This window comes from Carassius carassius, chromosome 30 (genome assembly GCF_963082965.1).
Source record: "Carassius carassius chromosome 30, fCarCar2.1, whole genome shotgun sequence".
Classification (NCBI taxonomy): Eukaryota; Metazoa; Chordata; class Actinopteri; order Cypriniformes; family Cyprinidae; genus Carassius; species Carassius carassius.
Window position 1 is genome coordinate 20,951,914 of NC_081784.1, and position 25,953 is coordinate 20,977,866.

General features: G+C 37.9%; 1 protein-coding gene across 2 annotated transcripts in view; it reads left to right on the forward strand.

The window, feature by feature from the left end:
• lrmda (leucine rich melanocyte differentiation associated) overlaps positions 1-25,953 on the forward strand; it is a 271,154-nt gene that overhangs the window by 219,386 nt on the left and 25,815 nt on the right. For both annotated transcript variants that reach the window (XM_059517918.1, XM_059517917.1), the window contains exon 6: positions 16,650-16,737. In XM_059517918.1, coding sequence (XP_059373901.1) covers positions 16,650-16,737 — 88 coding nt within the window. The remainder of the gene's footprint in view (positions 1-16,649; positions 16,738-25,953) is intronic.

Sequence of the window (25,953 nt, forward strand, 5' to 3'; positions counted from 1 at the left end):
ATTTCTATATTTTAACATTAAAAGTCTGGATCATATTTTAAGATCCAAAACAAAATATTTCAAAACTGTATTTTATATATAATAATTTTCTATATTTAATTGTTTAAGATTCATTTGAAATAAATTGTAAATAAAAAATTTTTTACTTCCTTTTATGTGAAGCACTTTGAATTATCATTGTGTATGCTATATAAATAAACTTGCCTTGCCTTGCAAAAAAATAATAATAAAAAATACAAGTTTCCATGAATTTTCCAAGTTTTCCATGAATTTTAATGTGAGTGTCATATTACAAAATAAGTAGAGATGAAATCAAAGACTTTAAATGTTATTAGTTTTTAATATGTATATTTTAATACAAATGTAGTAAAAGGCAAATAGTTGAAAACCAAAATAAGCAGATCAGATGTCCCCTTCACTTGTCTTTTTCTCTTTTCTCCATGTGGAAAACAGTAGACTTTTCAGCTTTGTTTTCATCTATTACGCTTCACTGATGAAGAAGGTGGAGACAAATGACAACCAGGTGCTGTCCATCATGGTTAAGTCATGTTGTTTTACTGAACTGTCCGTGGAGTTTGACAATTGTAATCTGTTACTTATTCCACCGAATAGCGTGACCCCACACTCGAGCGAAGAGAGAGGGAGTTCGCCGTGTCAGTGTGAGGTCTGGTCCAGAGAAATGTTTGGGTCCAGATAAGCTTGTGCTTGACAAGAAACTCCAGATGCTTTTATATTACAAACTGTCATGTTGCAGGGGGACAGATTAAAGCCAGCGATGGGACTGTGGACCTCCTCCACCATGCACTGACACAGCCATGCTCTCAGATAAACCGTTAAGTACAGATTTACTGTGTTATTGTAGGTGGACTGTTGGTTGGGCTTATCAAATCTTCACGTGCTATGTCACACTCTCTGGTCTGCGTTAACAGACTCTAAAATAAATGACAGACAGGTATGCGACAGTTTTGCATAGCCAGACTTGTTACCCTTTAAATAATATTATCATTCATTGTTATGTAATAAAACTATATAGACATACATTTAAAAAACAACAACAAAATGACAAAATTTTAAACCTAAATTAAAATGAGATTAGAAAATAAAATCTCATTCAAAATATTAACAGAAACTACAATAGTATATCAATGCTAACAACACTAGTTTTCAATGCTTGTCTTCTGCAGCAGGAAACACATTCAAATTATTTTCGGCCAATGCATTGAACGTGGTATGACCTACTTAACCCTCTGACTTACAGTAATTCTGACGTGTCTTGTCTTCATCTGCCCAGTTCATTACCTGGAGTGAACACGCACAGTAAAGTCAGCTTGTAATGCTATAATTCATTATCTAAATGCAGTCACTGTCTAGACTCTACACTGATAAAAATTCAAGGTAATCCACCTTGACTGTCACAGCTGCAACCAATTCATTAGTCCTCAGTGGTGAGCAGTGGGAGCTGACTCCACTACTGTCTGAATTGGGTTTTCAATCTAAGCACTAGAACCGTAACACGCTCTAACACACTCCCATCAGGAAACCGCATATGAGCTCAGCACTCAAGCTTCACTCATTTAAACTTTTATGTGCCTTTAATTGTGACCACTACAGAACACTTGACACCAAGAGTTGACATGCAGGTGCATGTTTTTTTCTTTAAGCAGACATAAGTATTCTTATTAAATAAAATCAAATATATGTGTTTTTTTCACCATCTGCTGCACACAGTTTTAAAAGAGTGATCAGTCACATGGCATTTTCAGTCTCATGAACAAACCTTGTTGTAGCAGATTATCAAAGGTATAATACATAAAAAAACAAGTAGAATTGCATAGAATGTAGGGTAAGCTAGTAAGACTTAGACTTAGTAAGACTTAATTTCACTTGGTTATATATAAATACTGTTCAGAAGTTTGGGGTTGGTAAAAATGTTACTTTTGTTTTTGTTAAGAAATGTCTTATGCTCACCAAGGCTGCATTTATTCGATCAAAATTACAGTAAAAACCATAATGTGAAATATTACTATTTAAAATAGCTTTTTTCTATTTGAATATATTTCAAAATGTAATTTATTCCTGTGATGCAAACCTAAATAAAACTTCTGTAAAAATAAATAAAATCTAAATCCTAACTGACTCCAACGTTTTGAGCTGTAGTTCATTTATAATATTTAAAAGACATTAATGGTCAAAATAACATGTCATACAACACTTTTGCAGGACTTATAACCAGGCACTGAATAGAGTATCTGTTATAAGTTGTTACTGTCAGTGACTCAATAAGGTAGGTGGAATAAATTGCTCATTGCACAATATATATCCTCTTTGATTTTCCCTTTTACTGGATAACAGACAATCATGTTAACCTATATTTGATTGCCTTTTTTATACATTGCATGATGTGTATGTGATTGACGTTGTTATACATTTTTCATTTTGAAAAGGATGAATGAATAATTGCATATATCCTTTTGTCATTGACTGTAGCATTACCTCTGGATCATTAATTTTGGTGGTTTGGATGTTCTATGGTCTAGTAAGATCACAGTCCAGCGACTGCTTAGTGATGCATTTCTGCAGCAAATGTCATGGGCCTGTAGCTCCGCTGTCACACTATTAGGGTAACGTCATTATGCACACGGCCTGTCTCATCCTGAAAAGAACAAAATAATTCCTGTTGAAAATTGACACATTGTTTAGCATCATTTTTTTCCCTGCTTGCAATGGCGGTGAACCAATCATTTTGCCACGCTTCAGGTATCCCAGATAAATGAATAGTCTTTAGAGTGTTTGCAACAGCAAGCCTGGTGAATAACACATGAGCTCAGTGCATTTGAGTGCACTTGGCAAAGACAGAGGAGCTCACATGGTGGCCACACCTGCTCCGGAGTGACATGACACGATAGACACAGTCCATTCCCAGCTGACCCTCACTGTGACCGTGACCTGCAATGCTCCTGTAGCTCCGCTTGATTGAGTGGCACAACATTTGGACACTGGCTTCCAACTCTGCCAGTCTAGATGCTTGCCTAGAGCGTCTGCACAAATGAGATGTAGTGATGCACTGACAGCTCTGCAGATGAAGTCATGGGTGAATTTGTCCACTATGATGGAAGTGTCCATGCTTGTCTTATGGGCAGAATAACTTCGCCCTATCTGATCTTGTACAGTGACAGCGGGACAGCCAGTGATTTTAAACAGTCATTGCTTAAAGGATTGTGATAGGCTAATACTTATTTTTTTCTGCAAGGATGCTGCATTGCAAATTCTTTGTATTCAGATAGTGAACTGTATTTTTGTGTCTTACATTACTATGACATGATCCCTGACTCTGTGGAGACCCTAATATTGCTGGGCTTGTCAGTTATTATAAATATACCATAGTGGGCAATAGTGCCAGCCTTAGTCTGATGCATATCGTGACAAAAGATGCTGAAAAATGTATTTGAGGCACCTAGCAGTAACTAAAATAAATCTCCATGAACAGAATTGTCTATTCAGTTTGTTTTGTTATTGTTAATTAAAATTAATAAAACTCTTTTTGTTAAAAAAAATATATATTTTTTAAAATCTGGAATAAAATATAAATATTGAAAATTTTGAAACTTGCTAAAACTAAAATAAATATTAAATTAAAACTGTATATATAAATTCTGACAAATGACAAAAAAGTACACAATTACTGAAATTAAAATATAAAGCTTTAATTCAAAATAATAATTAAATGCTATAAAATTATATAAATAATAAAAATATAATACTGTCTGAGTTTTGTCTGTGTTCAGAATAATCACAATTACTTTGTCTTTTTTATCTGGCTACCGGTTGCGGCTCGCATCAAGTTCAAGACATTGATGCTTGCATATAGAACAGCCACAGGCTCAGCACCCGCCTACTTCCACTCACTATTAAGAATCTACATCCCCTCCAGAAGTCTGAGATCCAATAGTGAGCGAAGCCTCATGGAACCATCACAAGATGGCTCAAAATCACTTTCCAGAACATTCTCGTTCACCATTCCTGGCTGGTGGAATGATCTTCCCACCCCTATCCGGAATGCTGAATCCCTGAAAAATTTCAAGCGACAGCTCTTTTGAAACTACTTATTTTAGCTTGTACTTATTTGAACTATGTTTAAACTTGGTTTTACAAGCGCTTCCTGTGTCTGTTTGCCTCTTTAAGAAGATTCGCTTTATGGATCCCCCAATTGTAAGTCGCTTTGGATAAAAGCGTCTGCAAAATGACTAAAAGTAAATGTAAATGCAATCACAGTGAATTTCAAATAATTTCACCTCTAAACAACAACAACAACAAAATGATAATAAAAAATAATATATAACCATTCTTCAGTCTAATCCTGAGGAGATTCAAGTCAAGGTGAACCTGAGATCAGTTTCTGGTGAGCTGCTCAAAGTTTGAGGTTCTTGATTAACAGTGTTAAATCAAACTCTCACACTTTTATTTTAGAGTGTTTTGTGTTGTCACATGGACATTTTAGATCGTTGGGATTGTTAGATTGCATTATTTTCTTTGTCCCGTCTCACTGAAGAAGAGATATAATCGAGCAGGGTCTCAGCTTAGGCTCTCGCTCTTCTCATTAGTCAGATACGGTTCTTCGGAGAGTCATCATTTGCTTGACGTAATGAATAGGTTAATAAAATAGAATAGTTTATGTTTTACTCCCTCACTTGATAATGATTCCAGAGTAGCTCAATTGAATAATACAATTCCTGTTATTAATTATCTGTAAGTCAACTTGTTTAAATGGTATTTTATGTGCTTTGATAAAATTACAGCTAGAGGCAAAGTGGTGATAGACAGACAAAGGCCATGGACAAATTATCATACAACTATTAGCTTGTTTCCAAAGGGTTTTATGTTAATCTTTTAGTGCTTAAGTACCCTGCAATTAACATCAGGAGGAGCTGCCTTCCAGCAAGCTTTGCAAATTGAAGTGCCCAGATAAAGAAGTAGTTATTCAGATGTAAACCAGGAGAACATTGGGCTATCGTACTGAAGTGTACAGGAATTTTCATTTGCGCGAGTGAGCGTGTGATCAAGGAGGTATAACGATATCAGTATCTCTCAATGGCTATGACACAAGATGTCTCTTTCAGCCCGCTGTGCTTTTGTAAAGCACTAAAGCATGACCCTAACAGGCAGATGAATGGCTTTCTTCGTCAGTGCCATCAGATGAAGGAACACATTTACGTATCAGCACTGGTGGCTTGATATGCAAATGTGGTACTTTGAGAGGGCTATAGGGAGATATGGCTCATTGTTAAGGTTTCACAGCCCTGTGTTCCTTTTATGCTAAACAGAGTCGTGCCCACGGCGAGAGAGCGGCACCCATCTTGTAAATCAGCCTCCATCTCTGCTAGCTTAAACCAACAAAAAGAGGGACTTAACCCTAAAGGACATGTGTGATTAATAGGATAATTAGAAGCATTACTATCTGGTCTATCTTGTATTTCATGTCTGTTTGAAAAAAAAAACTGTTTCATATCATTTTATGAATATAACTGATGTAGTTGCTCCATCCAGATTAGGGGTGCACCGAAATGTCTCGGGGCCTTCTCTCGGAGCGCGTCCAGCTCGTCACTATACGCTCGCAGCGAACGCGCGTCACACAGCAACTGCAGGTTCTGACACACACACACACACACACACAGAGCCTATTAGTGCATAATATCAATGTAGCCTTCAGTAATGTTTTTCATTGATGTTATGGCAGTCCACATTGCTGACTTGTGCGCGTCTCAAGCGCCCTCTTTATGTTCGCCCTAATGCCTGTTTAGTTGTCGGTGGATTTGCCTATATTTGGCGTTGAAAAACGGATCAACGCCAAATATAGGCAATTTACTAACGATTCAATGAACACTTTGCCTATGTCTCAAAAATCGAACAGGATTTTTTTTTTCACAAAAGTGACAGCCCTATACGAGAGGACACCAAAGTTGCAATATGTAACATTTGTTCTGCAAAAATCTCCAAAATTGTTGTTTTTTTTGCAAAATTTTTAAAAAACTATTTTATTTGATGGAACATAAAACTTGAAGAATAATTACTATTTATATTTATTGTAAAACATATTTTTTTGTTTTGTTATGTAACTGTTAATAAAAGTTTGATTATTATATTGTGATTTTTCAATTCAGATCCATTAAATCCAAGCAATATATATATACGTTTTTAAAAGAAGCCATTTTCGGCTTCAGTTTCGGTTTTCGGCCAAGTGCATCCTAAATTTTCGTTTTCGGCGCAGAGTTTTCATTTCGGTGCATCACTAATCCAGATAGAGGGCGAGTGGTACAGTAAGTAGCATGCTAGCATTAGTTAATTCTGTGGATTGTGGCTACCAAATTCTAAACAACTATTACACTATATAAACCCTTTGTTAATTGTCTTGAACGGAAAGTGCCAGCCAAGAAACCAAATGGAAATGGAACCTGACAACTTGAATAAATGGTGGTAATCTCATTGGTAATGTTAAATTAAATACACAATATTTAATTCTTGAAACAGTCTTGTTAGTCTACAATCCCAAAACAATAAGATAAAGTTGGGTACTTGCGGCCACTCCCAAACTCTATATAGCAGCCTGTTGTGTTATTTATTAATATTTGAGCATGAGAATTGAAAGATTCACTTCTCTTCAGACAAGGCACCCAGGGTTTCACTTTTTATTTGCTCTAACCCTATTTCCACAAAGCCACTGTGTTAGTGTCCAGATAGAAACATAAAACACTTGTCTTTATTCTCTTCCCCATGTAAATACGGTAGATATGTTCTGACCAGACCTTCAAACATGATAAACACTTTTGCCTTCAAACTGAATTCTTTTGTGTCAGGCCCCATAACTTATTGAGCATGATTACAAAGCTACCAATATAACAAATTAATCTGATGGACAGAATTATATCCATTGCTTCCTGCAATCCCCAGTGACACATACTAGCTTAGTGCTCCTGACAGCAACCTGTGGTTTAACACTAGTGAGGAAAGCAAAAGATTGCAGAACTGGCACAACACTGGCTAATTTATCTCGCTGAGAGACAGATTAAAGACAGGGCCCAGTAAAACAAAGTTGGGCCGCCTTAATCAGCGACAGACTGCAGGCAGTATTAATAATAAATCAGGCCTGGATATTGAGAGGCCTGGGTGTTATTAGAGAGCATAGCCTTTTAAAGCATCTAAAACAAGCCATCAAAAGCTCTGTTTCAACGAGTGAGAGAGCTATGAGTCCTTTCCAAAACCTAGTTGAGCTGCATTGCTCTCTACATGCCTACATAAGGGACTGCCTTATGGACAGCAAGCTGGCTGACGTAGAACTTTATAAGTGAGTGATTCAATAGAGCATCAGCATGTTGCTAAGCTAGATACACAATACTGTAGCAAACATGGACCACATTAGTAATAGTTAGATTCTTTTTAGTATTTTAATGAATATATTTATAATAAACATTTCTCTCGTTTCATTATCCATCTCGTATAGATTTTTTTTTTCACTGAGCTAGGATTGATTTCTCTGAATAATACTTGCAATGATAATTTAGATTATTGACAAAAGAAGCATTTTAGGAGGTTTGCACAGACTTAAAATGCCGTCTGTAGGCAGCTGGCTAGGTTTTAGCAAAATTTGTGCTTTACACAAATGTGTTGGGCATAGATTTATTTGTAACTATTTTTCTCTTTCATGCTTGGATTTTGTTGCTAACCTTCCACTATGCAAACATTTTCTAACTTTCCATGCTCAAAGAATGCTGTTATAGCAAGCTCAGTGCACTCTTATATCTTGATTTTACCATATTTGCATATTTCTTTCAGTACACAGTTCATTTTCACATTCATGCTTTTTTTTTAGATTTACCATTTATTTAGCTTTTTTGTCGCTAATGTTCCAATATAATTTTTGTTGCTAATGAAAGAATGTTGTGATAACATACTTTAATGCTAATATTTTGCTATCCTTTTGTTTTACAAACATAGAGTTCAATTATGCTCAGATTTTGTTGCTAACCTTATCTTGTATGCTCAATGAATGTTGTGAGCATATTCAGTGCATTCTGACCTCTTGATTTCTCAATTGTTATTGTTTAAATTGATGTTCTAAGTATCACTTATGTTGTTGTTTGTGTTAGATAACACCAAGGCTATTTCAGCCATTATTTGGAATGCAAATACCCCACGGGTCAGATGCAACATGATTTCAAAGCTAAAACCTAAAGCTGGCTTTTATGTTCCTCTTGCACCATAGGAGAAGCATCTCTCTTTAACTGTGATTAGGGTGAAGTCATGGGAGAAGAGACAAGATTTACATTTCTCTGTGTCATTAGTTCGACATGGGGTCACAGCTGGGCCTCTCCCACCATAATTGCATGGCGTTATTTATTTGTAAAGAAGCTAAAATACATATAAATCTCCGGGCTCTTCTTCGTTGCAGGATTCCCTCTCTGATTAATGACCGGAGCAACAACAACAAAAAAGAAACGAATGGGCTGTGAATAAGTATTAAATATTCATCTCGATTGCCTTGTTAAATGTGTATATTTTCTGAAAATAATAATAAATAAATTAAGGTGTTTTGCGGCTATCTCCCGTTTTGCTGAAGATGGAGAATGCGAGGTTGGCCACATTTCTACCTAGCCATCAACCACGACTCCCGGGCATAAATAGGCTTTATGTAAATCTGTCAGCACCTGGCCTGTGCTGAGGCTTCTGTGCAGATATTGGCCTGTCTGGAAGTTTATGACGGAGTTTAAAATCCTTCATTAAACTGACCAACGGGTAAATCCACTTAACAGGAAAATTGCCCCTGCTCTTCTCTTTGGTTTGGAGATGCAATCATGAGTCCCTTTTTAACTTAATTAATTGTCCATTTCTGTTGACAAGAAATTTATGCAGTAATAATTTGCTGGAAATAGATGCAGAGAGTTGGAAATGAGATATCCATCACCGCCTCGTGTTCCAGCAGCTGCGGCGCGGGTAATATGAAAGTATTTCAGCCACTGACGACCCACTGTTTGTGCAGTCAAGATTATATATCCCCACGATCCACGGCCTGCCTGAGAGGCGCTCATGGAGGTCTATGATAACAAAGAGTTTGTGATTTATAGCTTGCTGTGAAAGCAGAACTTGATGAGATTAAACAATTTCATAGCACAACTGTTTCTAAGACCTTCTGATTTGTAGTTGTGTGCCCATAGTAAATCAAGTTTATATATCTGAAAGCCTGCTCAGCAAAGCAGTGCAATTACTGTTTAAGACAGCTACTTTTTATTTAATTTCTATCCAGGGTGTGTCTCCTTTATTTTTGCACCTGTCAGAGAGGCACTCACCTTCATAAGTCCTTCTCCCGGGGAGGGGAGGATGCTGGGAAAATAAGGCCTCCTGCTATCTTTCCCTCGCAGCCTTTAAAACTGCAGCGACCGCCTCACATGCTCTTGCTGATTGTATATTGTAGAGCAACTTGTAATGTGGTGGATGTAGGTTTATTTTATTAATAATGACAAAAAGGGTAAAATTGCATGGGATATTATTGAAAACTTTTTTTTTTTTTTTTTTTACAACTGCATCATCCCACTGGCCATGTAACTAATCGATTATCATCACACTGTAACATTTAATTGTTTTGCTTTACGCTGTAGGCTGAAATAGTGCTTGCGAGCTAGTCGACAACCTCAGCTTTTATCTTTCCTGCAAACATCAAGAGATCTCATTATTTAGACACATCTCTGTTTTTTCCCCTCCCATATGCCCCAAGTCAAAATTAGTTTTTTTACTCCCTCTGTGATCTTCTCTGACTGGGGTGCGCTGGAAGTAAAGAAAATGGCTGTCTTCACATCAGGGCTGAGTCAAAGACACTTCACAGAGTCGATCTTCCTGCTTAAGCATTGCTAAGTAACCTTCACATTTCACTCATGTAAAAAGCTAATTTCCTTTAAGTTCACATGTCACTTTCTGCAGGTCTGCTTTGTGGGTACTTTTCAAATGTCTCGGAGCATCTAATTGCGTAGGAAACATCTCAGACAACCGCTTTGACAGTCCTACTCACAGAATCCTCAATAATTTAACATCCCACATACTTGAAAACATCCCTGACATTAGATACAGCTCCTAAGCGCAACATAAAGAAGCACCATGTGTCATACCTTTGCGAGAGAGTGTCTGTGAAATGGAAAGATATAGAGAGGAGATCCAAATGATCTCACACTGAGAAGAAGAGGTATACAGAGCTGTTGAAAAATGCTAATTTTGTGGCGTGGTTACATGAATTTGGCAGCTGCTTTATCCAACTACAATTAATCATCTGCAAACAATTATATTTAGTTAATAGTGTAAATTGGCTAATGACATGCATCGAAAGATGAAAACATCTGGTAACTACAAAAAAAACAAAAAACTGAAGTGTGTAATTTATCACCATTTTAGTTGGTCAGAATTTTTTTATTATTATTTTTATAAATATTAATTTTATTTGTGTGTGTGTATATATATATATATATATATATATATATATATATATATATATATATATATATATATATATATATATATATATATATATATATATATATATATGAATAAATCAAATATTATACTCAAATATTACAGAAAAAAAAAAAATCTGAAACATAAAACCTTCGTTTCAGAATAATATTTTAATGCCACATACCATGCAACAAAATTTAAAACAAATCTAATCCAAAACTATATATGTGTCTTTTCAGATTTTGTTTTCTGTGATATTTGTTGGGAAACTTTTCAAGGGATTCAGAAAAAAAAAAAAAAGTATTATATCCATGTATTCATTTTTTTTTATGACTCAAAATTGCATAAATAAGAAAAACCCTGCAGCTTCTTAGTTTTGACTGAAGTTTTAAGTAAATTTCATTAAACTTTGTTCCCTTTACGTTTCCTGGCAGATTCAGTCTTGATAAAGCAGCTAAACGGTTTAAAAAAAACAAGCTGCCTCTTTCAAGTTCAAGCCTTGTAAAGCCATGTAAAGTGTTGTGCCTGTTGATATGGGTAATTAACTTCCTGTTGAGCCTAAACCATTGCTTTTTAAAGCGGAGCTGTACGTAGAGTCCCACCTCCGGGAGAATTTGTGTATATGCTTGAGGCAAAAGCTGTTTCACTTGTGATCAGTGATCATATGATACACTTATGTAGCACAAGTGCATTGAACTAGAACTGGTATGCAACTAACTGAATGCAACTCACACTGTTCTCAAACCACAGAAAAGACTCTTAAACCCCTTGGAGGGCAGGCATCATTACATCCAGCCTTCACTTTTGTCATTACCTAAGAAAACAGAATTAATACAGTTCTTGATGCACACTAAAACACATTACTGCCACATATCTGAGAGACAATTATTAAGGTCAAAAACATTAAAGTGCTTCTTCAGTGATTGGCACCAAACGTTTTCCCGCTCTCAGCATGACATTTACAAAGCATATAATCACAGTGTGCGCTTCAAATATAATTTATAGGTCTGACCTATATATATATATATATACATACACATATACATGATTTATGCAAAGCATATCATGATTAAATGAGCTTAAGAAGTACAAACAGAAAATTATTTCATTGACATAAATACACACAAATGTTTGTTTTCCCTCTGATTTTCAGCTCATCAAAAAAAAAAGGGAAAAAAAGTCTTACACAAAAAACAAGGAAAGTTTCATACCCACAGAAAACATTTTTTTTTTCTTGTTACAGACCCAGAGAGAAAACATATCAAAAAACATTTTACTACATGTCTTTTGCAAACACAAAAAGCTGAAATGGTGTCAAGAGAAAACAAAACAGAAAGCTTGTTTCTTCTAACAATTGCTTTAAGCTACAAAATCTCCTTGAATCCCAAGCCTCCCGTTACTGTTGAATTTCCACTCTCTTCTCTCGCTCACTCGCTCTTAAAGGGAAAGCAGGCCCTTCAGTTGGGCCTGATAGGTTGTAGGCTGATGCTTAGCAACAACATTCCTGTGCCTTAAGTAGCAGTAAGCCCCTGGCTGAACTCTTTGTAGTGGCTGTCAGGCCACATTTATTTCGTACTTGTCCAGATATATAAGGAGATAAAAAACACTGGTGTTTACACTGATCTTTGCCTCTCTTTCTCTCTCCCTCTGTCTGTCTCACTCTATCTCTGTATATCTCTGGTAATTAGATTGTAGCCCTGATCAGGCCTCGTAAGGATGAGACGTGCTGCGAGTTGCACTAGGCACGCTCAACTCTTGATGCTTCGGCGAGGGAAATCTCCAGCTTTAGGGGGTTCGCACAAAACCAAATCATAGCGTTAACTGCATCTTAGCCACTCGTTCACCTCTTCCCACTTTCTGGGGTGGAGATTTGTTTGGAGTTGATAATCACAAATGGCTGGATTTTTCGTCATTTATTTGTGGGGGAGAAAAAAGGACACGCGAAAGGAAGAGGGAGCATGAGTATGATGTATAATCCAGGAGAAGAGTCATATTTCACTGTGACATTTTCAGCAAGCAGTCCTCCCTTTGAGTGCAGAGCCCCTGTTGGGCTGAGAGCTGCTGTGGCTTTCTCTGTTAATGCCATTATTAGAGACTTTTTTCTTTCTCCAGCTTGTAAATTTCTGCTGCATTATCATAAAGTGTAGTGATTACTCAGTGTATAAAGACAATAATGATGTGAGCAGGCAGCATATGCCCAGGGCCTGGAGAACAAGAGTTTGGAGTGCAGAGATGAGAGGCTTATGCAAACCTGGCACTGCAGCGCCCCCATCTGACAAGTGCAGGAAGTTGTGCATTCCGTCACACTGGTGTGTGTGTGTGTGTGTGGGGGGGGGGGGGGGTGTATATATGTGTGTAAGAGAGAGAGAGCGAGAGAGAGAGAGAGAGAGAGAGCGCATGAGTGGGCGGTGATAAAGAAAGCAAGAAAGAGAACAAAAGAAAGGAAGGTAGAATGAATGAGAGCTGAAGATGAACAGTGTTGAGACTGGAGAATGTGTCTCTGGATGTTGTTTTAAATCTCAGAGGAATGCACAGTTAGCTGCTGCCACTCCGCAAAGACCTCCCAAAGTTACCACACCATACGGTCCATATTTCTCAGAATCAGTGCGACCATATTTCGGCCTTGATGGATATTCATCTGAGCAGTGGGATGAGTGAAGGCTCTTGCTGTCTCCTTTTTGCTCAGTGTCTTAAGATGGTTTAATCTAGACTTCAGACTGCATGCTCTCTCTCTCTCTCTCTCTCTCTCTCTCTCTCATTGCTGATAGAAAATCAGATAGCATTTATTTTAAAGAAAGTTAACACAAGAACACGTTCAAGCAAATCAGTTTCCAAAAAAAAAAAGTTTTAAATGATATAACATAAATTCAAAACAGAATAAATGTATTCAGACACTTTTTGTTTGTCTGAAGTTAGTGTGAAGAAATACACCCGTTTTTGTTCTACTAGGTCATCTGTGTGAACATTATGCTTAACTGTATGCTTAACATACCACAAATCTCTTCAATGGCCGTTGATCAAAAAATTATTGGAAAAAATGGTTCAGAAAAATGTTAACTTATATATATATATATATATATATATATATATAGCACTGTTTGTTTACAGGTGCCACTTGCTTTGATATTGTATTAATGCAACATTCAGACATTTTTAACTGTCCAAATAGTTTTTAGGGCTACTGTACTATCCTTCGTTGTAGACGGACAGATCAGAGCACACAAGTTGCCATTTATTTGATGGATAGTGATGCATATCTTTTAAAAACAAACTGCTTTGTGAAAGGAGAAGCTCTTAACTGCCTGTGCGTGCTCAAAGCTCCCAGACTGAATGAATTCAGAGGGCCTGATGTGACCCCTTGGCTTGTGATTATGTTTGTGTAAAATCTTGAGGATAAAGATGAAAGCAAGGCTCTCGTCCTCTTGCCCTTTTTCCCCTAAAAAGGCCCAGATAACAGCTGGCATTCAAACAGAGTTTTCCTTTAACTTTTTTTTTTTCTGCCGGGATTCCCATTATGAGGCAGGCCTCCTTTCTCATCTTGAGGATGGCTCATTGAATAGGGAGAAAGAGAGGAGTGGATGGGAGGAGAGGAAGTGGAGGGAGGGCTCTGATTAATCTCCTTCCAGGGTTGGGGGTGTTTGATCAGCGGACTTGGCCCGGGAGGGGTGAGATGGTTAGGAGAGAGGGGGTATCTCTGATGTTGACAGCAGGCGACTATTGCGCACGACATGTGATTGACATGCCTGGCCGCTGGGCCGGAGGGGGGGGGGGGGTGCTCTGTGACCGGTGGGGCATAGCCAGCCCCTGTCTGTGGGTGGTGGTGTTAATAATGTGGCAACTGGGAAGATTAATTGTAGACAAGCAGCAGGATTACGAGCGACTTTGTGGCTGGGACAAGGCTGTTAGGTGGGGAAGGCCTCTGATCTGTCAGGTCCAGAGGAAATTCGTCAGGGCGGACTGAAGCTGACACTAAAAATGCTGCTTTAGGATATTAAAGCCAAATGGCCAGAATAGATTGAAATGGTAACAAGGAAACTGCTGACATACTCGGAAAGCCTGATGCAGCTGTATTGTGTAATTAGGGCAATAATTAGTCATGTGATATCAACAACGGGGGGGAAATAATATCTTTTTAAATAAAATGTTTTCTTTATTTTCTGTTGCTTGGCAAATATAAACAACCTACAGATAGTTAACCTTTGGAAGAATGTTTTGGAATGTTTTATTTTGATTATCAATTGTTAATATGCATTGAATATGGGTATCTATCCACTAATAATGACTGGATTTCTCATTACATTCTAAAGTTCACTTCGGCGTTGATGCTAACGGAAGTGTTCGAGCAGCCATCTTACTATTCTTACTATTCCCTACCGGCAGAGAGCCTTAAACTTTCTTTTTTTTAACCAATGTTTAACAATAAAGTAACATTATTCTATAAATAGTGAACGTACAAGATGAATGAAGTTATATGCGCATATAAAGCATTAATCTTTATTCATGTTTCAGAATCAGCCCATTGTCATTTCTAATACACGTTGAGGATCTCGTCCCTCCAATATTGATCATGTTCATCTGATGTTTGCTATACTGCAATGTATATGAACATAATGTAATTTTTTAATATGCAGGCGAAATTCCCACCATTAAACAAATAATCATTTGAATGCATAGGATGTTTGTATAATAAAAACATACAGGGAGACTTCAGATACAAAAACACTGACTCGTTAGTTGATGTTTTCTCATTAAAACGGTATGATTTCCTATTAATTAAATAGAGTGTAATACTAGGGAAAACCAATATGGCGGTGTGGTGGCCTCACAAATATTGCTATATTTGCATATATTTAGAATTTCAGTCAACTTTTATTATAATTTTGCTAAATACTTGACACTTTTATTCAACAAAAATAAAACAATACAATAAATGCTGCTCATTGAACTTTCTATTCTTAAAAAAATCCTGAAAAAGAACCACTTTGTCTTTTGTTTCTTAAGCAGCAAATAAGCATATTAAAATGATTTCTGAAGGATCTTGTGACACTGAAATTGTTTTCAAATAGAAATCGGTTATTTTAAATTGTAAGTGTAAATGGAGCCTTGCTGAGCATCAAAAACATTAAAAACAAGTCGTATCAACCCCAAACCTTTGAATAGTACATGAACAATACATTCACAGCACCAAGCCGAGTGTTTTCAATGAATGAAATAAAAATAGGCCACCTCTGCTCTGTGTATATGTCATTTTAGCCCTCACAATGATTAAATGCTTTGAGAATTCCTGCCTGCAGAAGAGCAAAATACTTTCACAAAGGCATCAGATATCAACACATCATGATATACTGTGTTTTTGGTCCTTGAAAGAAGACAAAAGAGGTAGAGAACAACACTTGTGACCTACCAGAAGCACACAGGCGATCTGTAGTATCTCCAGCTGTTCCCTTGTTCTGTCTGTCTATGTGGTGGCCTTTATGTGAATATATTTGTATTTTTAAGGTCGGCCAATGAGAGATGAGTTTACTTAAACTCAGGTCTGGCCTTTGGAGAGCCAGTAATGTTTGTAATTTCATGCCACCTGTTAGATTGTCAACACACGGCAGTGTGTGTTAGTGAGTGGCAGGCTGACCCGGGCCTGACCCGCGGGGCTCTTCATGGCTGAATAGTGACTGGGGCCTTTCCCCTGGCGGCCCCCTCTCTTAAACAGGCAGGGGACAGGTAATCAAAGCCAGGGCCAGTACTCACCTTTCACTCCCCTCCCTGCAAAATAATGAAAGTTGCCCTCGTCCTGAACCCCTGTTAAAATAAAAACGCTGCTCCTAACATTTCCTCTCCTTGGCGCTGATAAAATTTATGGCATTTAGACAATCAGTCATGGCAGTGAAATCTCACCCACATTCTTCAGTTGTCTCTCACCCCATCGTGCCTTTCCATTCTCTCTCCCTTTTGTGTCATCTATCTGGGAAAACATTATAGATTGCTTGTGACAAATGAGTTATTTTCTTTGAACTCAATTAGGATTATTGCATACAGAAATCAATGACCAACTTTTCTCCCGTCTGTGTTGGATAATGAATAGTTGGAGACGTTATAAATGTTCACAGGTGTGTAAACGGAGTATGCTGAATTCATGTTTGTCCAAACTCTTTTTCTTTCAGGACGCCGCCAGTGATCTGAGATCCGAATCCACTGCTACGTCATACACCCCACTGCCACGAGGTTCCAAAGATGCCCGAAACCACAAAGGTAGTGTTATTTAGATGACTGACTATTCTTGAATGACCAGTATCTAAACAAACATACACTCGATTGCTAATAGAAGCTGTGCAGAAAAGATCGTTTTGATGTGCTTGAGTCTATAAGAGGCTTTCATGCAGGCCACATTTATCATGCTCTTTTGTCTGTGCAATGCAAAGCGCTGTTTTCTGTCATGGCCATGGCTGTGCTAGTTTCATGCGAGGTCAGCTGTGTGCCTCTCAACCCCCCACCAAGGACAGATCTATTTCAGCAAAGGCTGACCTGCACCTCTCAAGTGATGTAGAGGAAAGCCCAGTGCTTTTCAAAATCATGCTGCTTGAGAATAGTCCATTAAAAGGTGAACGGAGCGGACATATGAAATATTTTTTCTCCTTCTTAGATTTGGGTGAGCTGACATTTTCCATTTGTTATTTTTACGACACTGTACTGCAGCGTTAGATAACACAAGCCTTCATCTTTGTCCTTCACCTCTTTTTATTCCTCTGCCTTATCACACCGTTTTTATTTATCTTGACTTATTGCCTATTCTATTTGCTTAATGCATCGGCTCTGACACTGTAACTCTTTACTAAAACTCACCTTTGGCTGTGCCATGAAAATGCTTTAATAGAATAGCCACGGCACAAAAAGATGCAGTTCACCTCCAAGACACTGTCAGTGGAAGTCGGCATTGTGTTTGGATTGCGATAATTCATGGGGCATCTGTGCAATTGTATAGCAGTGCAGTTATTAACTGCTTATATAGTGTAGTATTTTGCTCTTAAAGGAGTAGTTTACCCACACATTACAATTCTGTCATCATTAATTCAAAGTGGGGTGCAAAACAACACTGACTTTCATTGTACAAAAATAAATAAACAGATAAATAAATACATGCATACATACATAATCTACTGGTTTAGCATGACATGAGCATGAGTAAATGATGAATTTTCAATTTCAGGTGAATAGTTTTATGCAGTAGAATGGCTGATATCAGGGCATGCTTCCATAGGTAAAAGCCTAGGCCTGTCATGTTTGCTATATGTTACTTGCCGCCTTGCAGTGGCCGGCAGGATTAGTGGCGTATATGACAGCAGGCTGTCTCAAACAGGGGCCCACTCTACCTTTTCTCTATATTTTTACAATTGATGTCACCTGCGCCAGGCCCCCAGAGCCAAGGTGCCATGGGTAATTACAGCAGACAGAAGGTCTGTGGAGGGAAGAGGGAGGACCGGCTTTATGCATTCTACAGGAGGTCTTGGCCAGAGGTGGAAAGAGTACAAAAATATTCTACTCAAGTAAAAGTACCATTACATTAATGAAATTTTACTTAAGTACAAGTAAAAGTACCAGTCTAAAAAATCAACTCAAGTAAAAGTAAAAAGTAGCTCATTTAAAATTTACTCAGAGTAAAAATTACTTAGTTACATTTTAACAGTGGGAGGGAGTCAAAAATGGGACAGGCCAAGGTTGTCAAACTCAGTTCCTGGAGGGCCACAGTCCTGCACAGTTTAGATATAACCCTAATTAAACACACCTGATCCAGCTAATCTAATCATTTAGGTTTATTTGAAAACTACATGATATGTGTGCTGGAGCAGGGTTAGAACTAAACTCTGCAGGGCTACGGCCCTCCAGGAACTGAGTTTGACACCCCTGGGATAGGCCTATTAATCTCAAACTAGTTGTTTTTAATTAAAGGAATCAGTTATTTAGAATAATAAAACATTTGGGCTGTTACCAGGCAAATCAGTATCAACAAACTCATCTTTTCAATACAGAGGAAATGCAAAAGCTTCATCGGACGTGGCATTTAGATGTATTTACACACTGTTTAGTGCAGGACAAGAATGCATTTAACCTGCAGTTACAAATGCATGAATAATGTTTTGATATGCCAGACATAAAATGTTGAATGCTCATTTGAAATTATAAAAACTTAATTATAAAAAAAAAAAAAATCAAAAGATACTTTAAATGTGAAATTAAAATGGCCAGTATGTGTCAGCAAGTCACTGTTAATAAGTGAGTCATTGCGATTGAACCAAATCATTTAAACGGTTGATTCATTCAGAAACGAAACACTGTCATGTTGCTCAGAGATGCAAAATTTTGCTTTGGTGGCTGTGTTTGGAATAAATTTTTGTTGTAGAAATACGGCAATATGGTGTCTAAAACGCAAGTCTCTTAGTTTGCTGTCCTGTTGTAAAAAAAAAAAAATATAAATATAAATATATAAATATATGGGCAAAAATGGGCAAAAATCTTACATTAAACCTTATAAAATTATCCATGGTATAATTTTATAAGGTTTAATGTAAGATTTTTGCCCATTTTTGGGGAAATTCAGTTTAAAAATTGTAATAAATCACTTTAACCACTAGATGGCTATAGTGTGTGTGTGTGTGTGTGTGTGTGTGTGTGTGTGTGTGTGTGTGTGTGTGTGTTTTCAATCTGTCTTAGTTACCAATTCAATTTTGTGGTGGTTCTGCATTTTACAAATATCAAGAAATATTGCCGAAGTTTGTCTTTCGAATACACTTGAGAAATCCGCGATCATGGGACCGAGCGTGAAACAGCTTCACCGACTTCTTATGGTGCAGACCGCTGTCAGTCAAAAGGAGATCGACAGATCCTCCAATCATCACGCGGAAGCCCAGTCTTCATTCACCTCCAGAGACGCTGAGCGTCCGTGGGCGGGACATAATCGCAGCATTTATCCAATGACCGTCTAGCTTCGGAGCACTGAAAAAAACTGTTCAAAGCAGCCCCATTGAAGTCGCTCGGCTTCTTCAGGGAAATGCACTGTGACGCTACGGGAATGTATGAGAAGAAAATCGAGTCAGCCGACATGTAGCTGATTAACACAATACATAATACACAATAGTACATATTTGACCGTTGTTTTTTTTTTTTTTACATTACGTGGGGTTGATGTCTTGTCGAGATTTTATAAACTGCTAGTTTGGTCTCCCTAGGCAAGCACAGCATACACAGCATAATAGAGTATAAATATGGGCAGGGGTTCACTTCATTTCCTTCAAGTTCAACTTCAGAATATGACGGGATTTCGTTTTCAGCGGTGTCTGCACCACTAACGCCTGTTTTGTCCGTCTGCATCTTTCTTGTGATTTTAGCGCCAGTTTGCCCTCCTGCCCATTATTAACTGACATAGCTTCCAGGGAGCGATTTTTTTTTTTACTCAGTAATTAATGTGTTTTAAAATGTAGCGAAGTACAATACTTCAAACTAAATATACTTAAGTAAAAGTAAAATTACAGATTAAAAAAAATACTTAAAAAAGTAGAAGTACACAAAAAAGCTACTCAATTACAGTAACGCGAGTAAATGTAATTCGTTACTTTCCACCTCTGGTCTTGGCTTTGGGTTGTAAGACCCTTGTCTGCTGTTTTGGGGAAAATTGGGAAGTGGACAAACATTGAGCAGACAGGAGAGGCTCAGAGGAGAGAAATGGAAGAGGGAACAGAAGAAGCTAAGAAAGGAGGTAGGCCTGGTGTGACATGGAGAGCCATGAGAGTCTGGAGACGGAGGGGGGAGAGCGTGGCCGCAGGGAGTAACACTGCTGTCAGCTCTCACCAGCTTTAAACCGGCCTGTCGCCTGAACCTCCCCAAAGTTTTTTTCAAGAGACAGATTTCATCTTAAAGGAACAGCCCAAAATGATATATTCATCCTAGACTGTTTGTTTTTCTAAAGAAAAATCTTCCTGCAACAATTGCATTTACAGAAAATTTTGGTTTAGTCAAGCTCCAAAAGAGTAAAATTTGTAAGATAAAATGTCAAGCAATCGTACAGTAGCTTGGATTACTGGAACTATCCAATCGTGAAGTGCGGTACTGTGTTCACATGAGCAGCTCATGATCTGCTGCGGTTAATCTCGGACAAGCTCAGTTTGCAGTAAATTCTGCTACACACAAACTCATCTTTGAAACTGCTTCAGTTTTGGTTGATTTATGTGCCAATATGTGCCAGTAATATTTTTTCCATTATAATTTTAGATAGAATTTTTATTGTATTTTTTACCATTTATTTATTTTTTTAACCTTAATCTTGCAACTCTATTATATGCTGAAAGTGGAGCCACCAGTCTCAATGCTATCACATTCTAGATGCCATATTAATAACAATCATCACGACCAGTCACACAACTGCCCTGGAACTTCATACAAAATTAAAATGTAAAATATACAAATCCTCATATACATCTCTGGACATAGAAAGCATCAACCACCACTTTTGAGTTCCCATCATTCATCTTCACCATGGTAAGCGAACCAGAAGCCGTTGAGGGTGAAACCATACTCCTCCATCAGCTGTGTGGGCCCTGCTCCAGCTGAGTTGACTGTATTTTAAATGGCACACAACTAAACCCTCGAGGCAGGCAGCCTTCAAAGAGAAATCTTAACTGAAGACCCCCCAGGGACCATGCACTTTTTTTTCACCTACAGTTTGCCATGATTATGCTGCCATGATTTGTAACCCCTAAACAGGACTGCATATGAAGAATAAATGACTTTACAGTCGTGGTACAACAAATAAACAAACATCTGGAACCGTTCAGAGGGCACCATTAAAACAGTACATTTCTTGCCCAAAATGTGAAAATGATGACAAATGTGCTGTCACAGAGGCCAGGAGAGGCCAGATGATGGAGCAGTGGGTGCTAAGCACTGACTTTTAGAGCTCAGCAGGACAGAGTGAGAATTACACCTGCTGTTTGTCTGCCTACCCTCCATTAACTTACATCTGGATAGCGTGCATCACTCAATTACCAAAGTCTGGATCTGTACCCACATTGTTTAGCTAAAATGCCATGTTTAACATACAGCCCTAGACAGAGATATTTATGCCAGCTGTCCTGTGTAATTGAGATAAATTTGATTGGTGTTGTTGATATGCTATTGCTTGTCTCTTTTTACAGCCCAATAGATATGCAATAGCCCCAAGCTTTGCCTTTGGCAGAGTTGCCTCTTAATTATGGCCTGTCGAGCAGTTGTTCCTCTCTGCTGTTTCATAAGTCTGCTGTTGCCGTCCTTCGGATGAGACGTTAAACCGAGGTCCTGACTCTCCGTGGTCAGTAAAAATCCCAGGATGTCTTTCGAAAAGAGTAGAGGTGTGACCTCGGCATCCTGGCCAGATTCACCCATTGGTCTCTGACCTTCATGGCCTCCTAACAATCCCCATATCCTCTGATTGGCTTCATCACTCTGTCTCCTCTCCACCAGTAAGCTGGTGTGTGGTGGGCATTCTGGCGCACTATGGCTGCCGTCGCATCATCCAGGTGGATGCTGCACACTGGTGGTGGATGAGGAGATACCCCCTGACTATGTAAGCGCTTTGAGTGCCTAGAAAAGCGCTATATAAATGTAATGAATTATTATTATTATTATTATTATTATAAGCATGAGTTTGCATGTGTGCATACTGCATATAACTGAAACCTGCAGGCCAAACTTCATGGTAAGCTTGTTGAGCTGTCATTCTCTCTTCCAAGCAGTGTGTCAATCTTAGAATGCACCTTTAACATTTGATATTGGAAAAGTGCTTGTAAGTGCTCAATGAGATTCTAAAGTTTCTCTTGTGATAATTGTAACGGTAATGTTTCATCTCGATGAGTGTTATTCTCAAACCAGCTCCAAACTTTGGCACTGTCAGGCATTATGCTGATTTTATTATGGGGATTTTGGAATCCAGACTTATTGACTGTCTTATTGGTATTTTTTAGGAGATTGGTTATTTGGTAAGCACTGCGAATGTATGCACACAAGTGGTCTACTGTATATCCTAAAAAAATGCAAGAAAATAGTTGCACTATTTACAGTTTTGAAATAATTATGGATGCATGATATATCAATACCATATTGTTACCATACCATCTTTGAGGTAGACAAAGGGTATAATTTATCAGTTATCAATCATAACATGAAAATAATTCAATTTTATTAGTATTAGACAGAATTTTAGTTTTTACACATCCCTAATAATTATACAGTACAATTGATATTTGAGACCACATAAATATCCTACTGTGACGAGTGGGGCGGGGCCGAGAGCCGTGTGAACGGAGTGAGGCCGGTGGAGTGATTGGAAATGAGCGACACCTGCTCGACCCACCGGTCTCGAGTCCCACGGAGGAGATAGAAGGATATAAAACAGGAGCAACGACAGTGAAGGACGAGAGAGGACCAGGCCTGGGTTTTAGTTTGTGTTTTGGTTTTGTTTGTGCGCGGCAGTCAGCCGTGAGGGGCTGACGCGCTGTTTTGTATTTATTTTGATTATGAAAGTTTGACTTGATTGTCCGCCGGTTCCCGACCTCCTTCTTCCCGATAATTATGGAGGGTAATGCGTTACACCTACCTTCTACGTTTTGAAACAGGTTTACACTAGGTGGATGCTTATGATGCTCTGAAATATGTTGTCTATGTAGACCGCTCAGCACATTTTGGAACAAAGCCAATAATAAATCTAATTTATTTTCTACAAATCATAAATTTGTTGACCACAGGGTTATGTCCGTGCCTTCATAAGAAAGTACTGAATATGAAATCCGTTGCTTCATTCCTGAAGAGAATGCCATGTGTTTATTCCCTTGCATAGTTTTTTGGCCAAATGGCTGACATATGTTTTCAATTGATCTGGATGAGGGAGAACTGTCTTACAGATATTTTTTTGCGGCGTGACAATGTTATGATCCAAAGGGTTTTCCAGTCCTGATGAGGTCTTTAGGATCTCTGTATGATGAGTTTGGGTTGTTTTGCGGCCATTTAAATCCCCTTTATAAAACACACCTATAATTTCAGCCACAGTTAAATAATGAGCTCCTATAAAACATGAATGGCCATCGCGCAAGTTTATATTGACTTTCAGATTTACACCTCGGCTCTCCTCAGATCTGGTGCCAAAACATAATGGATGGAAAGAAGGTCAGTATGATATTGATTCATGTTAGTCATTTGATGTAACTCCCATACATCTGCTTTGGATATCCTTGGTCTTCTACAGCCCTGATTAATTGCTTTTAATGGCTTTCAATCCATCTGTGGGAGACCACTGCCTTAAGTTTACTCCTACAGGCCTGTAGGTCTGTATAGGAGCTGCCAGGGGCTGTTTTTGGGCCTCTTTTTGTGAGGACTGCTTTTGTTTCCTTTGTCGGAGAGAGAAGATATGATATGATTTCTCTCAAGAGATTGTGGTGGGCCTCCCAGGACTTCTTTGGCACAGGGGCATGAATATCCATTAGTCTGGAGATGGAGATTAATGGAGGAAGACAGAGGAAGAGCCAGAACGTTCCAGCCATTCTTCACCGTCTATCAGTGCAAGAGAGAAAAGAACACAGAGATGGGATCGGATTCTTCCATGAGGCAGTCAGAGTCCTGTTTATCACCGAGTCTGGAACGCACCCCCCTCTCCTTCTTTCTTTCTTTCTTTCTTTCCTCGGAGCAGGGTAGATTAAAACACCAGGGCAGACTTTACTTCCCTGACAGTTTCAACTGCTGAACTCGGGCTTGGCATCCCGAACTGTTCTGAGATGGCTTCTCTGTCTTCAGTGTCATTATCTCCATATGAGATGGCACTGCATTCGTTGAATAATTCTGTTTGTGTTGAATTTGAGGACATGTCATCAACACCATTGTTTTTTTTTTCTTTGTCTTTCTTTCTTTTCTCCTCTTATACTTTGCCGTTTGATGTAGTGGAATGAGTCTCTGAAGGCGCAGCTGAAACGTGGTGAAGTGTTTCAACATGACGCTGTTGAGATGGTGTTGTTTATTTTAATATCATTTAACATATTTGTTTGTACTTTGGTGCAGTCATTGGAATATGAAAGCAAGAGATCATTTCTTTTTTAATGATTCAAATTAATAAGGCATGTTAATATCTAATGGTAGCTATGCTCCTTGGGATGCTCAAAGAAAAATGCTCTGAAAAGCCTGCTGTAGTGTTTATGAATTAAAATGGCCTCATAAGAAGTCCCTCCAACCCTAGTATCATCTCAAATCTGACTGGCTGGTTTTACACAACTTTTGTGAGTGAAGGCACTCATATTCTTTTATCAGTCCGTCTAGAAACAAAGTCGATGTTTCAAAAGCTAGTGCCATATATATATATATATATATATATTTATATATTTATATATATATATTATTCAGAGTTTTTGTTTATTTGTTTTTAAAATGTATGATTTTATTCAGCAGGGGTGCATTTAATTGATCCATTAAATTAAATTAAAATTAAATTAAATTCCATAAAAAAAACTGTTCTTTCAATTAATCAAAGAATCATGTACAAATTTATCAGTATGTGTAAGTATGTATTATCAACATTGATAAGAATAAGAAGTGTTTCTGGAGCATCAAATCATCATATTGGAATGATTTCTGAAGGATCATGTGGCACATGTTTGGAGTATGTGAGACTGAAGTAATGGTTGCTGAAAATGAAGCGTTGCCATCACAGGAATAAATTACTTTTTAAATATATTAAAATGAAAAATTCTAAAGGGGTCATGAACTGGCTTTTTCAAAATGATTTTATTCTATTGTCTGATGTCCACCAATGACATTTGTGTGGTTTTATGTTCAAAACATCAAAATCAATAAATAATAGGCTATTTTCTACCATGGTTTTGAAGCCAGCTCAAGAAATGCTCTGTTTTTATGAGCGTGCTGCATTGAACACTTGGAAGTAAACGCCCACTGCTATGATTGGATAATAGTTTTGCATAGTAAACTAACTTTCTTTGTGTCTGTTTGACAAGCTATGTCCTTCATAGTTGGAGCCTTCTGAGACTTTAGACACAAACACATAATCAGGACATATCAAGCAATCTCTAACAAACCTATAGTGACAAAAAATATTTTTACTCATAAGTGTGCTGCACCATTCCTGTTGGATCCAATAAAGAAATTGCTTTTTAATCTCAGTCTCTCTGCAAATCCAGCGTCGACCTGTGTCTTGTTTGCTAATGAATCCGCAATGAAATTAAGCAAACAAACACTCAATGTTTTACTCACGTGAGCTGGAACTTCATAAAAAAAACACACACATTCCGAATATTTGAATCCGAAGGAAGGTTATATATCGAAATTCAAGTAAAAAGTTGATTTCTCAATTCATGACCCCTTTAAATTGTGATAATAATAATTATTGTTGTAAAAGTTTTATTGCTATAAATGTTATTGTCAAAGATACATTTTTGTTACAAT